The sequence below is a fragment of the Eleutherodactylus coqui genome, chromosome 12 (genome assembly GCF_035609145.1).
Source record: "Eleutherodactylus coqui strain aEleCoq1 chromosome 12, aEleCoq1.hap1, whole genome shotgun sequence".
Lineage (NCBI taxonomy): Eukaryota > Metazoa > Chordata > Amphibia > Anura > Eleutherodactylidae > Eleutherodactylus > Eleutherodactylus coqui.
The window spans coordinates 33,343,376-33,360,349 of record NC_089848.1 but is presented as its reverse complement, the minus strand read 5'-3'; the positions used below and the strand labels follow the sequence as shown (position 1 = coordinate 33,360,349).

Here is a 16,974-nt window from a genome sequence, read left to right as displayed (position 1 = left end):
ACAAGTACTGCTATAGGCAATTATTTCATGACCTCAGGTACGAAAACGAAATTCTATCAAGTGGCAGAAGAACAATTAACAGAGGTCATTGTAAACAGAGCAAACGATCTGTCAGGTACAGAAAATCGGAATTAAAGGGATGATGGATACTTTTCGGATTTCCATAAATCCTGCCAATGTTTGACCATTTCCTATTATACTTTACGTAAAACAAGAATTAACAAGAACTCTTGATGTAGTTGTGGACTCACTGAAGACATGACGACTACGAAGGGACACGTATAGATTTACGGGCGGGCTCACATGAGTGTGGCTATAGTATATTCCACGTGCGTGTTTAGCTTGTGGTGTACCAATCTCCCACAGGAGGCCATATTACGCTCACACTAATTGCACAAAATACGCACATTACTCGTACATACACTCGGGGATAATACATGACAATGGGGGGCAAACAGCCAGTATGTAATGCCGTAGATTCACCAAAATCTGGCAATTCTCCCACCAGACTTTGTTGCCCATGTATGCAAAATGAACTCTCATCAGCTGCTTTCCCGAACAATCCCAGCTGATCGGCGCCGTGTTGGAGCATCACATTGGTAAAGGCTGTCAAATGAAGAGACTGTAGCCAGTTGGCTTGCCTAGCCCAACAACCATGGCCTCTTCCTCTGGTGGCTTTATCTTGGGCCTCTGGCACAGTAGCAGATTTGGAGTGGATACGGAGTGCTGTACCAGGCCAGACACAGCGGTCCGCATGACAGACACTCATTGCATGTTCCACTGTTGTCTGAATGAGAACATCCATGTCAATGTGCGGGCCGCCTGTGTATCGGGCAGTACAAGGACAGGTGGCAGTTTGGTGTCTGATGACAGTTGCCCCCAAACCTCTTGTCAGAAGCCTTATGGCCTATTTAGATACAACGAGAATTGCTCAAAAATCCCTCAAAGCCGTCTTTTGACCGATTCTCGTTGTGTCTAAATGCACTGACATCGTGCAGTTTTCGAGCACGAGTCGTTGATCGCTCACTTCAAGTTTTCTTGAATTGAGCAATCAGCTGTTATCAGCGGAGCAGGCTGTAATCACAGTCAGCTGGGCTGATAAGATTCTCTGTGCATGTGTCCTGCTGTGAATTCACAGCGGGGCACGGGCTGTAAGCATGCAAAACAATACAGCTGTTTGCTTATGCAAAACAGCTGTACTGCTCTATTAGCAGCCGCAGCTGTGTCCCGCTTCGGCTGCATAACTGTATAGTAGCTACTTAACTACTATAAGGTATACAAAGATGATCGCTCAAAACTGTCATGTGAGCAGCTTTTGACTGATCATCTGTCAGTGTAAATGGGGTCTAACTATCTTTTCTTCTGTGTTTTCTTGCTTTGCTTCTTGCTGATCTTTATTGTAAGGATATTTGTAGTATTCCATTGCCCGCTTTGTTATTCGTGTGGCACATTGCACTTCATCATGACTACTTAGTCGTGGGTTCTTGCCCTGTGCATGCTAATATCCTTAAGGTTAATTAATAAACTTTTTATTTTATTCTTTCTTTTTCCTTTTACCATGGTATAATCAGGGGCGTAGCTATAGGAAGCGCAGGAGTAGTAATCCCTACCAGGCCCGGGAGATATAGGGCGCCCAAAGGTCCGTTCATCACATAGGAAAACGCCAGTATTATAGATGGCACATGGTAGGTAGGGGGCCAAGTTACAGATTTTGCATCGGGGCCAGGAGCTTCTACTTATGCCTCCGGGTGTAATGTGAATTTCAATCTAACTTATCTGATGTACCTCTGCAGGAAAACTCAATTAGAACAAGTGAAAACAAACAGTCTTTTGTCCGTGAACAAGCCCTAGAACCTGTTTTCCCGCGATGTGGTTCAGGCAAAAATCATGCCATGTCCTATCTTTTCACATTCCTTGGAACACATCGCCCATTATTTTCAATGGGATAGTAAAAGACATGACACGCCGCGCGGTGCAAGGTTTCCCAGGAAACACGTGCCGATCGTCCAACGTGCCTGACAGCCGGGCCGGTGGATAGCTACTTTAGCTGAAGTGACGGGAGATGCCTTTTGCCAGAGAAATGCCTTGAATCGGCGTGAAAATGCCCATCGGCGAGTGCGATAGCAGGCAGAGTTGCTCGGCTCGATACCGTGCTCGGCCGTGTGAAGGTCGCCTTATAGCGGCATTTATTACTTTGCACACACACTTTGTTCCTAGTTATGTTTTCTCGTATACACAAGCAAATCACTATCTATTTACATGCGATTTCTCAAGAATAACCCGATAGCCATTATTGCTGGAAGTCAATCTAGAAGGTAAAAACAAAAATCTTGTTATTTGTATGGCGCCAACTTATTCTGTAGCGCTTTCAGGCAATTTATTTATCACCCCCACCAAGCTGGGTGCTCATTTGACCAGATTTGGAAGGATGGAAGGCTGAGTCACCCTTGAGCCGGTATCCTGAACCACGTGGGGATTGAACCTGCAACCTTCACGTCGTGAGCGAGAGCTTAGGACTGCGATTCAGCTGCCTTAGCACTTATTGTCACGGATCTCAAATTCTGTAAATCCACACAATAAATTATAATATTGTTTTTTTCAGCAGAAGACATTTAATACTGGAGTGCTATGGCCAACAAAAGTGTCACAAATTCTTTAAATATTCAAAAACGATGTTTGCCACATGTGACTTTAACCCTTTCCAATCCAATTTTGGATTCAGGGTTACTTAAAAGGCTTTCCCTTTTTGCCATTATACAACAGTGCCATCTGCTGGCTAAAGCCAGTGTGTGTGCGTCAGAGAGGCTCCGACAGCAGAGTGGCTGGCCATAGACGGTAAGAATACCCTGTCGGACGTCGTCTGACAATAGAGTTGTACAAGCTTAAAATCAGAATGTAGAAAGACATCAGACAGTGGGTTGGAAAGGGTTAATATAACGTTGAGATCGTTTGTAAGCATGAAGACAACATATAACTACATGAAGTTCTGTAAATCGTCAACTTCTTGGAGACTAATAGGAAACTAAAATTCATCAACAACTGATGTGTTGGACCTCGCCCGACATCGGAGCTATGCAGGGAAACCATAATGTGGGACGAGGTCCGACACTGGATCGGAAAGGATTAAATACCAATCGTTCAGTCATTCTCATTCACTTATACAGTGAATGTGAATGACTGAACGATTTAGTGAGTGAATGAGCCAACAATGTATCTGCATGTATAGACAGGCTGCCCGAGCGAATGTCCGATCTCTCGCATCGGCTCGAACGATGAACCTTTAGGTGCAGATTCATTCGAGATACTTATTAATCAAGAAGTGTCCGATGTAATAGCAACAAGGACGGTCATCTCACCGGCTGAGTGATGGCGACATGAAACAACCCCCCAACCAAACAAACAACAATACCTTGGTAAAGATGTCATTTCTGAGACACGTATATTAATAATCGCAGCTTCATTCAACATCAGGAGAATGAGTGATTTTCCTCCGGTGAAGAGAAGGACAGGTAATGCGGTTAGTATGCTAATGGCTTATTGAGCCGACTCTGTACCTGCCTTATCAGCCCCAGCCTGACACGGGGCAGTAATGGCACCATTAAGTGGGCTACTTAGCATGCTTGTCACCTTGGTTAACATACTAATCACTAACGCCATGGATGCCCTCTCAGACGAAAGGGATTCTTGCCTATCCTAGAAGACAATACGTTGCAGCCGCCGCTCGTCTTACAGTTTGTATCTGCAGATTAACTCTCTATGTAAGATACAGTTTATTGTTTTGTAAAAATAAATAAATCTTATTCTTGTATGAACAGACAATATTTTCTCATATAGCATATAACAGACCCAAAACACACACTGATGGACAGTTCATGGACCATAGAAAGTAGAAAACTGTAGAGAGCGCCACAGGTGGATATAATCAATTGAAAAGTCCAAAAAAGAAGTGGGCATATGTAGGGGATCTCAGATGGTTCCTTTCCTCTTTGCTCCAATCCTCTTGATGAAAGATGGAGAGCTGCAGAAAGAAGGCCGGGGGTTCTGAAGATCAGAGCTCCCCCAGATATACAATGGTACAATGTCAGAAAGAATCTGCGCTCAAAATGGAGAAGAGGTACTGAGAAGAGAATGTATGGATCCCACACACAATACAATACTGTGACACTTACTTGGAAAGGAGGGGGGTATGATGTACAAAAGCCCCCTCCTCTCAGTGTCCTCCACGAAGCATAGACTGTACTTCACAGTATATGGTAAACAGGATACTTTATTCTGGCGACGCGTTTCAGTGCAACAAATAGCCCCTTCCTCTAATCATAAGGTACGGCAGACGTTTGTACGTCTCGACATATTTTTATGATCATCCTACAATAAAGTATTACGGATTTTATATCGCCGCTGGATTATTTTGCCCTTGGATTTCTCCCTTCATTCTTAACACTCTGCGTCACACAGCCACACAGGGCAAGAGTTTGCCCAATATAAACACATGCCCACCTGAGCAAACAGATCCCCCTACAGAGTTTACACTAATGAGGCAAATGGAGAGGATTTCAGAGGGCTATTATCTGTACATGTGAACGCTCAGCATTTCTATGCAGAGGTCATTAATTCGTTCGTTCAAACGATAATCGTTGTGTGTAAACGGGGCTTTAGACTGCAAGAACAGCGCTGCAGACCGCATGATGCCTGCCGCCAAAAACACCAGAAACTCTGATCAGAAAAGTGGGAAACCTCTAAGCAAACAGCCGGATTGGATGGACCGCAGTTCTGCACCGATCCAGTAAACTTGTACAAGTTATGTCTGCTGATCCGAGGAAAACCAGGAAACCTTATAGGGAATACTGGTAGAAATACTGATATTAATGCGGACTTAGGTTAAGTCTACAGAAGCGCACAGCTCTGTGCCCGCTACGCCGTGAAGAGGCCGCGGTGCCCGGGTGCAGTGGAGCAGTGGAGAAGGATAGCTCAGCAATACTGGAGCCCAGATCAGCCCTTTAAATCACCGTGGCACATCATAGACTGCATGGTACGCTGTCTGAGTAAATACAATGCCATCCCCTCACTAGTAGCTGAGAAGTGCTTTCCTTCAGCCACGGAGGTCAGCAGTAGACACCAATCAGCAATAACACTAAAACCTAATACAGCGTAGGTCCCCCTCATGTCAGCCAAACCACTCAGCTTCCCTGAGCTATGGACTGCACAAGACCCCACAAGGTGAGCCCTAGTATCCGGCACCCAGATCTGAGCTGTGAACGCTTTAAAGATAACACCGCATACACCTTTCAGGACTTTTTGTACTGAAATATGTGCATTTATAGGCAAAAACCATTTTTGTAAATTGGGTTTAATGCAGAATGTCTGCCTGGCTGTCTGGCTTGGTCTCCACCTCCTCTTATAAACCTCCTTGGACCCTCTACCTCCTTTTATAAACCATCCTATAAATGGATTCATGATCAAGTCAGCGAGGTGCGGCCTCCATGCATTGGGACTTGGGTCATTCCATGTCAACTGGACCAGAGGTTTTTCATGGATGTACGTATATGTTTGAAAGGCGGTTCTGTAAAGTTTTGGCTCCAGATATCATATACCTGGAGCACCGCTGCCCTTTGCATGGAGGTCCCACCAACCACCCGGCGTCAACCGCAAAGATTGTGCAAAGTCTGGCATGTGGCCATTGCAGAATCATGGTAGCGGTGATGCTGAAATTCAACATAGGAGAGTATGCATGAGCGGTACATGATACTCACTAAAATAGGGCAGGACGCCTGCTTGGTCATGCAACGGAACATGAAAAGATACACTCATCTGTATGGAGCCATTGAAAGTAATGGGTTCTATCACGGAGTATTACGCTTGTGTGAACGAGCCCTAAGTGTACAACCTTGCTGGTCTGCGTGGTAAAACAGTAAGCATTGTGAAAGTGATTATTCTGATGCTGACAGATAAAGTGGTTGCAAGTGGGAGTCAGGCAAAATTTGCACATTGCTGTACATTGAACTTACCTTCTTTCCTCCAGTCACAAATTGCTTACTTGCGGACCTTCCAAACTGAGGGTGAACAGCAACGATCTAGTAACAAAGAGAAAGGTTTTGTTAAAACATTGGTCTATGTTGTGGCATCTTATAATGTAATAAGTCAAGATTACACAACATCTAAAGGCCCATTTACACACAAAAATCTTTCTAACGATTGGAAGATTGAAAGTTTTAGCGATCGTTTTGCATAAAGTACTAATGGGCACTAATGCCCATTAGTGCTTTATCAGCTTCATTTGCGTGTAAACGAGCCTCCAGGAGCTGCTGCAGAACTCAGCAGGTGGTCTGAGCTCTGCAATTAGGTCAATTGTTTAGACACGGGCTGCAGAGAGAATACAATATAATCTCCTGCTCCTGTGGAGAACACAGCGTGCGGTCTGAATGATGGTTTTTAAGCCCAACTAAAAATCATCGTTCAGATGAAAACTGCACAATAGTAGCATTTACACGCAACGGTTATCGCTCATATGCCATTGTTTTCACAAATTCTGAGCAATAACCGTTGTGTGTAAATGGGCCTTAAGGCTATGTTCATATGTGCGCCGTTCTGGATGTCTCCTATGTATACTGCAGTAACATTCATGCAATACACCCTCCTGTCTGATACTTATCAGGCACCATCTTTAAGTTGAGATTTCTCCCTGCTTTCTCTTTCAATATTATGTGCTATCAATCCCATGATGCAACAGTACAACAGCACATGAGCAGCTATAGCCAGTACCATCTCTGCCTGCTGGAAGGACACTGTAATTATAATTAGCTTCTATATTATTCTAAATAAGCTACAGACTATACATATACAGTCAGTAGCATGAATGGTCATCTCCTTAATTATAGCTGTGTGGCAGGAGCCTCTAATATCATCAGGACCTGTTCCCCTCTAAAGGCCTTGTGTTGTAGGGTGCATCACAGAGGGATTGGGCTGACTGAAAAACTGACTTTTTGAGAGGAACATAAAGCCAATTATACCTAAGGTGGTCAGAATGAGATCACATGACCAACCTAAGCAGCAGTCACCAGAAAGGAATAGCTGACCAAGGTTATACCAGCTGATTTATATATAGTGTGTGTGTGTGTGGGGGGGGGGGCAGTTACATAAGGAATGTAGAAAAAAATCATCATAGTGGCTCTTTAAAGAGACTCTCGCCATGTTTTTGGCCTTCTCTTCGAGGACAGCACAAGGTGGTGACAGTCACACTGTCAGTATACAGTGATAGATCTGGAGTTTTGGAGAAAGTTGCATTTTATTAGCAGCAGAACCAGCATAGAGGACTACTTAAAGTAGTCCTGGATATTCATGAACAGCAAGCCAGTTCCCCCAAGCCCGACCTCCAGCCTCACATTGACTGCAGCTTACTGTGCATAGTGAGAGAGCTGCTAATCATTGGCTGCAGGGCAGAGTGGGTGTGGCTAGCTCATGAATATTCAGGACTAGTTCTGGGTCTTGCTGCTACTATGCTAATATAATGCAAAGTTCTCCAAACCTACTGCAGAGATCTGCCCATCCGACAGATCACTGCAATCAGTGTGAGCGGCACTACCTTATAGTGCCCACAGTGAGGGGGGCAAAAGCATGGGGACAGGGTCTCTTTAAAGAGTTTTACTTTTGTTGTACCTCCTTTAATCCAATAGATCCAAAACTCTGTTCTGACTGGTCTTATAACATCTGTAGAAACACCAGAGATCAGTTTTTCTACTACAGCACTCCAAGTTCCTCTACTTTCTTGACACAATCACAGTTATCAGTTACTATCTATGTCACAGAATCCTATTGGTTAAACTAAAAAGTTCTCCTGCGCTCAGGTGGTCAAGTTCACCAGCGCTGTGCTCTAAGGAGGGAGTTCTTGTGGGGGACCAAAGGAACCCCCCTCAAGGTCCAAGGTGACAAGAATGGTGTGGATCTATAGGAAAGGAGTCCAGTCCAAGGAAAGTTGGTGCATGGAGCCTAGTTTATTAGTGAGGTACAAGTGGTCACCACCATGCTCCATGCTTGAGAAAGGATCACTAACAGGCGCCGAAACACGATGCACTCCACGTCTATTTGTGTCTTCTTGTGTATACTGCACCTCACTAATAAACTAGGCTCCATGCACCACCTTCCCTTGGACTGGACTCCTTCCCTATAGATCCACACCATTCTTGTCACCTTGGACCTTGAGGGAGGTTCCTCCACAAGAACTCCCTCCCTAGAGTAAGTGTTACACATCACAGCGCTGGTGAACTTGACACCCTGAGCGCAGGAGAACTTTTTTCTTTCACCAATACCTTCTACTTTTTGCCCGACATGAGATATCTCAGGATTCTCCGTGCTCGCTCTCCTCCGGATGTCCTAAAGACAGGATGTTCCTTCCATCTTGACTCCTCTGTCTTTTCTCGCCTACCAGGACCCGAGGTGTAACGGCCTCCCAGGTTGTGCTGTGTACGCCAGGTGCGTCCTACCCTATGTATTTATCTCTACAGACTGTGTTCCATCACTGGTAGAGGAGCTGTCCTGACAGTCGTTCACCTTATGCCACAGAATCATGAAGTGTGAATTGTAGAGTATACCTGCAAATCCTCCTGGAGAGCATCTAGATCACTGGCATAACCATAGAGGATGCAGGGGATGTGATTGCACCCGGGCCCAGGAGCCTTAGGGGGCTCATAAGGCCTCTCTTCTCTATATAGGGAGCCCAGTACTATGAATAAAGCTTTATAGTTGGTACAGGTTTTGCATTGAGGCCCAGAAGCTTGAAGTTACGCCTCTCCGTTAAGAGAAGTTGGGGGGCCCCAAGATAAACATTTGCACCCGGGCCCCTGAGCCTTTAGCTACGCCCCTGAATACGGTTGAAGTCATTGATCCCTTCTAGATCTCTGCAGTATATGATGGAAAAAGTGCATAAACCTGGGTTTTTAACCCATTCCCGCTCCAGGGCATAAGTTTATGTCCTGGCAGCCTGGTACTTCCCGCAACAGGGCGTAAACTTACGTCCTGTGGATAGCGCAGGATCACATATGATCCCGCACTATCCCGCAGCGGGAGCCGGCTGTCAGTCACAGCCGGCATACCACTGTTAACCCCTTCCCTGCCGCGATCTAAAGAGCTCACAGCGGGAGCGCACTCCCTCTGTGTCTCCAGCCGGTTCTCGCGATGTTATCGCGAGAGCCCGGCCTGTCGACATGGTAACAGGACGCCAGACACTGGCGTCCTGTGTTGCCAGTGCCTGAGATCGCTGTATAAGCGATAAGGCATGGCAGAGCAGTAGCTCTGCCATGCCTTATGACAGCGATCATCAGGGCTGTGGTGAAAGTCCCCCAGGGGGACTCAAATAGTGTAAAAAAAACAAAGATTAAGAAAATGAATTAAAAAAATGTAAAAAAAAAGAGTAAAAAAAACATTTTTTAATGCTTTTTCTCAGATTAGCATAAAAAAAGTAAAAAAAAAAATAAAACCCCACATATTTGGTATTGTCGCGTTTGTAACGACGCGTACAATAAGTTGCACATGCTTTTGACTGTGCATGGAAAAAAGCGTTTAAAAAAAATGCTAAAAAACTGAGGCAAAATGCAAATTTTTAGCATTTTGACTCACTAAAAACGCAATAAAAGTGATCAAAAAAGCCGTATGTACCCCAAAATGGTACCAATAAAAACTACAGCTTGTCTTGCAAAAAATAAGCCCTCATAGAGCTCCGTACATCAAAAAAATAAAAAAGTTACAGGACTTTGAATGCAGCGATTTAGAAAAAAAAAAAAGATTTCCAAAAAAAGGGTTTTTATTGCAGAAAAGTGGAAAAACTAAAAAAAAAATGTAAGAATTTTGGTATCGTTGTAACCGTACCGGTCCGCAGAAAAAATGGATTGTGTCATTTATGCTGCATGATTAACGCTGTAAAAAAAAACATTAAAAAAATCTATGGCAGAATTGATGCGTTTTCTCTCCCTGTTATCATAAAAAAAAAAAAAAAAAACTTTTACAATATAGTTAATGTACCCAAAAATGACGCAGATAAAAACTACAGTTCGCCACGCAAAAACAAACCCTCATACGCCCGCGTCGACGGAAAAATAAAAAAGTTATGGCTTTTGATAAATGGAGAAGAAAATCCGCCAAAAATTGTTGCGTCCTTAAGTCCAAAATAGGCCGTGTCATGAAGGGGTTAAAGACTGAATCCTTTGATCAACCAATGAAGCGCTTCGTATGAATGAGTTGTTGGGTATTATCGGATGTAATCACATATCAGGCCGGCTTTACGCAGGCACTCTGGGATGTCAGAGGGTTCAGATACTTTTGCAGTGCGGCTCTCTATGTACAAATTTGGGAATGACTGAACCGTTTCGGCTTTACTAAGCACTCTGCTGGTTAAATGGGGTTATTACTCCTTTTATTACCCATCTGGTTTAATGAGCTCCTCTATATGAGAGCAGTGTAACCTGCGCCGAGGCGTTCCGGCAGCAGACAGAGATATCAGGATGTGCCGAAGACATCATTATTGAGCATCCCCTTATTTATGGAACAACATTATGTTTTATTGTGGTTTTAAGAGCTGCCCATAAAGCAGGAGCCGCCGCGCCATAACTAATGATTTTCTGCGCTGATACCAGGTAGCGGTTTTACATGCAGGGGGATTTTCATCATTTTAAATCAAAACCCAATATACCTGAAAGTTATGCTTTACAAACTAATGAACGGCGGCTGCAGAACTGCATGGAGTATATAAACATACGGCTTTACCGTACAGCCTCGTAAAAGGTTATATCCCATCTATTCACCTGGAAAGGCCAGTGAAGAATGCGGAGCATTTAGAAGTAAATGTATCATAGGGGGACGGCACGTTACTGACGGGGATTCTCCGACTAGAGTCTCTGTATAGTAGAAAGTAACTAGAACTAAGAGGATCATTCCGCAGATTGTAATTATAATGGCTGGGGCTTCACAGTCCTTATGGTGGTCTCACCGGCCAGACAGAGGTTCTGGTTGTGACAGAATGGGGTATGTGAACAGGTTGCAGACCACCAGCAGCAGCATTGGTGGCTCTGTCGGCACTGGCCTCATACTTCCTACATTTTTAGTCCTGCATACACATTAGACTACAGTTTCATGACACTGGATGACAGCTGTACATGTATGGGGGCTCCTGACTGTCTATAAGGGGAAAGTAGTATTGAACAAGTGGAATTTCAATGCCCTATGCCTTTGTACCTCCAAAGATAAGCCACTGCCAGAGTTGTCTAGCTGCAGCTTCTCCACTCTCCCCATGTAAGACATGAGCGCTTGGCCAAACCGAACGTTTAAATGTATGTATTGGTCAGGAGAAAGAACGGTCAGGGAAACAAAGGATTGGCTGACAGCTATTGAAAATGTTTGGACGCTTTAAAAGAGGTTGTCCCACTTCTAGCTGTTTTGCTGCAGGCAGCAAACAGCTCCATACATTGCCCAGTGGCCAAAGTTGGTACTGCAGGCTGAGTCTCTTTCACTTCAACAGGACTCAGCCTTACGGGCCCATTGCACAATATACAGAACTGTGTGCTTTCTGCAATAAAACGGCTAGAACTCTGGCAACCCCTTTAGTTGTGGAAAATGGTATGGAATGTCTGCAATGTACAATCCACATCCAATTCCACATCTCAACTGCTAGGAAACACATCAAAATCCATGACATAGGTGCGGATTTCGATGCGGTTTTCGATATGGATCTGCAGAAGACCGTGAAATCTGTGTATCCACATCAATAACCACATCACAATCTGCACCTATAGCATGGATTTCTAGGTGTTTCCATCAAAGTTGAGATGCAGAATTTGGTGCGGAATGTGATGGAGACCATCTGCTTGGTGCAGCAACTTGGTGTCTAAGCTGTGAATGTTGCCGTCATAACAGATGAAGTAACCATCTATAAAGTCAGCGGCCGCACATTCAGGCAGTGCAATTATTTTTTAATTAAAAGTAGCTGTGATAGTGGATCCAGGAGGGGTGATAAAGACGTCCTGCTTTGACAAGGGTATCAGACTAAAAATATCCTTGGAGCGCTCACCATCTAAGAAAAAAGCTGAATATACCCATCAATCCATAAGGATTGGGAGGCCCAGCATTAAAACACATGTAGCTAAGTAATTCCATAATACTACAAATCGGCTTGAAACCTTGAGCACCACTTTATTCTTCATTAGGTCCATATTAGTACACGGTAGTGCTCCACCGCTGGTGTGACTTCAGATAGGGATTGGTCACTGCATTGGTGTAAAAAGGTAGAGGGCCGTACGCTAGGGGCCAGGTTAGTGTCTAGACAAAAAGAGTAGAGGGGTGTACACTAGGGGCCAGGTTACTGTCTGGGCAAAATGAGTAGAGGGATGTACAGTAGGGGCCAGGTTACTGTCTGGGCAAAAAGAGTATAGGGATGTACAGTAGGGGGCAGGTTAGTGTCTAGACAAAAAGAGTATAGGGATGTACAGTAGGGGCCAGGTTACTGTCTAGACAAAAAGAATAGAGGGATGTACACTAGGGGCCAGGTTACTGTCTGGACGAAAAGAGTAGAGAAATATACACTAGGGGGCCAGGTTAGTGTCTAAACAATAAAGGTAGAGGGATGTACACTAGGGGCCAGGTTAGTGTCTAAACAATAAAGGTAGAGGGATGTACAGTAGGGGCCAGGTTACTGTCTGGGCAAAAAGAGTATAGGGATGTACAGTAGGGGCCAGGTTACTGTCTGGGCAAAAAGAGTAGAGGGATGTACACTAGGGGCCAGGTTACTGTCTAGACAATAAAGGTAGAGGGATGGACACTAGGAGCCAGGTTACTGTCTAGACAAAAAGAGTAGAGGGATGGACACTAGGAGCCAGGTTACTGTCTAGACAATAAAGGTAGAGGGATGTACACTAGGAGCCAGGTTAGTGTCTAGACAAAAAGAGTAGAGGGATGTATACTAGGGGCCAGGTTAGTGTCTAAACAAAAAAGGTAGAGGGATGTACACTAGGGGCCAGGTTACTGTCTAAACAAAAAAGGTAGAGGGATGGACAGTAGGGGCCAGGTTACTGTCTAGACAATAAAGGTAGAGGGATGTACACTAGGGGCCAGGTTACTGTCTGGGCAAAAAGAGTAGAGGGATGTACAGTAGGGGCCAGGTTACTGTCTAGACAATAAAGGTAGAGGGATGGACACTAGGGGCCAGGTTACTGTCTAGACAAAAAGAGTAGAGGGATGGACACTAGGGGGCAGGTTAGTGTCTAGACAAAAAGAGTAGAGGGATGGACACTAGGGGGCAGGTTAGTGTCTAGACAAAAAGAGTAGAGGGATGTACACTAGGGGCCAAGTTACTGTCTAGACAAAAAGAGTAGAGGGATGGACACTAGGAGCCAGGTGACTGTCTGGACGAAAAGAGTAGAGGGATGTATACTAGGGGCCAGGTTACTGTCTAGACAATAAAGGTAGAGGGATGTACACTAGGGGCCAGGTTAGTGTCTAGACAAAAAGAGTAGAGGGATGTATACTAGGGGCCAGGTTAGTGTCTAAACAAAAAAGGTAGAAGGATGTACACTAGGGGCCAGGTTAGTGTCTAAACAAAAAAAAGTAGAGGGATGCCCACTAGGGGCCAGGTTAGTGTCTACACAAAAAGAGTAGAGGGATGGACACTAGGGGGCAGGTTAGTGTCTAGACAAAAAGAGTAGAGGGATGTACAGTAGGGGCCAGGTTACTGTCTAAACAATAAAGGTAGAGGGATGTACACTAGGGGCCAGGTTAGTGTCTAGACAAAAAGAGTAGAGGGATGTATACTAGGGGCCAGGTTAGTGTCTAAACAAAAAAGGTAGAAGGATGTACACTAGGGGCCAGGTTAGTGTCTAAACAAAAAAAAGTAGAGGGATGCCCACTAGGGGCCAGGTTAGTGTCTACACAAAAAGAGTAGAGGGATGGACACTAGGGGGCAGGTTAGTGTCTAGACAAAAAGAGTAGAGGGATGTACAGTAGGGGCCAGGTTACTGTCTAAACAATAAAGGTAGAGGGATGTACACTAGGGGTCAGGCTACGGTCTAGACAAAGAGTAGAGGGATGTACAGTAGGGGCCAGGTTACTGTCTAGACAATAAAGGTAGAGGGATGTACACTAGGAGCCAGGTTAGTGTCTAGACAAAAAGAGTAGAGGGATGTATACTAGGGGCCAGGTTAGTGTCTAAACAAAAAAGGTAGAAGGATGTACACTAGGGGCCAGGTTAGTGTCTAAACAAAAAAAAGTAGAGGGATGCCCACTAGGGGCCAGGTTAGTGTCTACACAAAAAGAGTAGAGGGATGTACAGTAGGGGCCAGGTTACTGTCTAAACAATAAAGGTAGAGGGATGGACACTAGGGGTCAGGCTACTGTCTAGACAAAAAGAGTATAGGGATGTACACTAGGGGTCAGGCTACTGTCTAGACAAAAAGAGTAGAGGGATGTACACTAGGGGCCAGGTTACTGTCTAGACAAAAAGAGTAGAGGGATGTACACTAGGGGCCAGGTTACTGTCTAGACAAAAAGAGTAGAGGGATGTACACTAGGGGCCAGGTTACTGTCTAGACAAAAAAAGTAGAGGGATGTACACTAGGGGCCAGGTTACTGTCTAGACAAAAAGAGTAGAGGGATGTACACTAGGGGCCAGGTTACTGTCTAGACAAAAAGAGTAGAGGGATGTACACTAGGGGCAGGTTAGTGTCTAAACAAAAAGAGTAGAGGGATGTATACTAGGGGCCAGGTTACTGTCTAGACAAAAAGAGTAGAGGGATGTACACTAGGGGCCAGGTTACTGTCTAGACAAAAAGAGTAGAGGGATGTACACTAGGGGCAGGTTAGTGTCTAAACAAAAAGAGTAGAGGGATGTATACTAGGGGCCAGGTTAGTGTCTAAACAAAAAGAGTAGAGGGATGTATACTAGGGGCCAGGTTAGTGTCTAAACAAAAAAGGTAGAAGGATGTATACTAGGGGCCAGGTTAGTGTCTAAACAAAAAAAAGTAGAGGGATGTCCACTAGGGGCCAGGTTAGTGTCTAGACAAAAAGAGTAGAGGGATGTACAGTAGGGGCCAGGTTACTGTCTAGACAAAAAAGGTAGAAGGATGTACACTAGGGGCCAGGTTAGTGTCTAGACAAAAAGAGTAGAGGGATAGACACTAGGGGCCAGGTTACTGTCTAGACAAAAAGAGTAGAGGGATGTATACTAGGGGCCAGGTTAGTGTCTAGACAAAAAGAGTAGAGGGATGTATACTAGGGGCCAGGTTAGTGTCTAAACAAAAAAAAGTAGAGGGATGTGCACTAGGGGCCAGGTTACTGTCTAGACAAAAAGAGTAGAGGGGTGTACACTGGGGGCCAGGTTACTGTCTGGACGAAAAGAGTAGAGGGATGTATACTAGGGGCCAGGTTACTGTCTATATAAAAGTTATGTCGTTTTAAAGTAATTTTGTGCACCTCATATTAGCTTTCATGGTCATTTGTAGACATTAACAAGAGCTTCCAATCAATCAGGGATGAGGTCAACTCATTCACATTACATGAAGATAAAGAGCGGTTACTTGTAATAAAGTATTAGTTTATCAATATCAAATGTGAACCCAAAGAAGAACAGCTAGAAACTACATAGACTACTGTGATAATGGAGGTGAAGAACGCCGATCTACTCACCTTTATCGGACAATCAAAGATTTCATGTAATCCTTCTCTTGAATAAAGCCCAAACACCTGTACCTGTAAGAAAAGGGATACTTACTATTAAGAGGAGTTTACAAGTACTTCTAAGCACCAGTTCTGATACTAGTCCCCTCATTGTACAGCAGTTAGGGGAGTTTTACATACAGGTCTTTTGGAAATACGCTGCAATTTTTGGGTCAGTTTTTGTGCAGTTTAAGCCAGAAGTGGGTTCAGCATAAATGGGAAATATACAGACAGAATGTAGACTTCTTTCTGCTGGATCCACTTCTGGCTTTGGCTCAAAAACTGTGTAGCCCTTTTTATTTAAAGTGTGCCGCACCTTTATATGTCTTGTGTAGAGGGATAAGAGATTCTAAGCATTTTTGCAATATATTTTATCAGCCAAAAACCTATTCAGCTATGCAATTAGGTAAAAACGGAGCTGAGGAACCAGTCTTCACCTAGCTGCATAACAGGCTGTCAGGGCGGCAGCTCTATCTGCTGAACTATTCAGCTCCTCCCTACACGATTGCTGCTACCTGTTACCAACCTCTGGCTAAATCCTGACTATGCTACCTGCCTGCTCCCTTGTACTGCAACAGATACCTACCCGTGACCGACCCTTGGCTCTCCTTGACTGGGCCTAGGGTTTGTATATGCAGTTTGAAGGAGAAAGCCAAGTCAAATGTTACAATGTGCCAGCAGACTTGTGGAACTAATGAAAGTATGAAGCCAAGGATTGTGTCTGCTACATCTAATGGGGGTGTTGAGTGGGACGGGGAGAGACAATAAGTACAGTATTCTCCATGATGAATTTTAGAAAGCGGGAAGAGGGGGAAGATATGGCTGATAATTCTCTGCTATCCAGACTCTCAGCATATCTAACATCTGGGCCAGATTTCAGTGTTATCAGGATAAAGGCAAGAGCCAAATAGATCTATATGAGGTTTGAGATGTTACAGGAATATGTAGTATTGGGTTAGAGATAGAAGGGAGGTATGATAATGGGAGCTTGCGCTGGGGGCGTGGAACCCAGGATTGGGGAATATATCACCAGCCGTGAGAGGGATAGTACTTTAAAGGGAACCTGCCACGTTGCTGCATCATAAACTTAGTAATGGTGCTGTCAGGCATTGTAACAGAGGGCCCGCTCCCACAATCCAGCAGTGTCTCTTGTGCGCGTGCTTTCTCATAGACTTGTATAGGACAGCACACAAGCGACTCAGAAAGAGAGTCAGATTTTCGTGGCGCACGCCAACTTCAGAGGGTACAATGCTGGATTCAGAGAGTAGGCGATTATAAATAATACCT

The 16,974-nt window shown here is 44.5% G+C and overlaps 1 protein-coding gene across 1 annotated transcript in view; it reads right to left on the bottom strand.

The window, feature by feature from the left end:
* Positions 1-16,974, bottom strand: part of VPS41 (VPS41 subunit of HOPS complex) — a 240,280-nt gene that overhangs the window by 122,697 nt on the left and 100,609 nt on the right. The window contains exons 6-7 of the mRNA XM_066584684.1: positions 15,658-15,720; positions 6,006-6,071 (exon numbers count right to left, since the gene is read on the bottom strand). Of these exons, the coding sequence (XP_066440781.1) occupies positions 6,006-6,071; positions 15,658-15,720 (129 nt within the window). The remainder of the gene's footprint in view (positions 1-6,005; positions 6,072-15,657; positions 15,721-16,974) is intronic.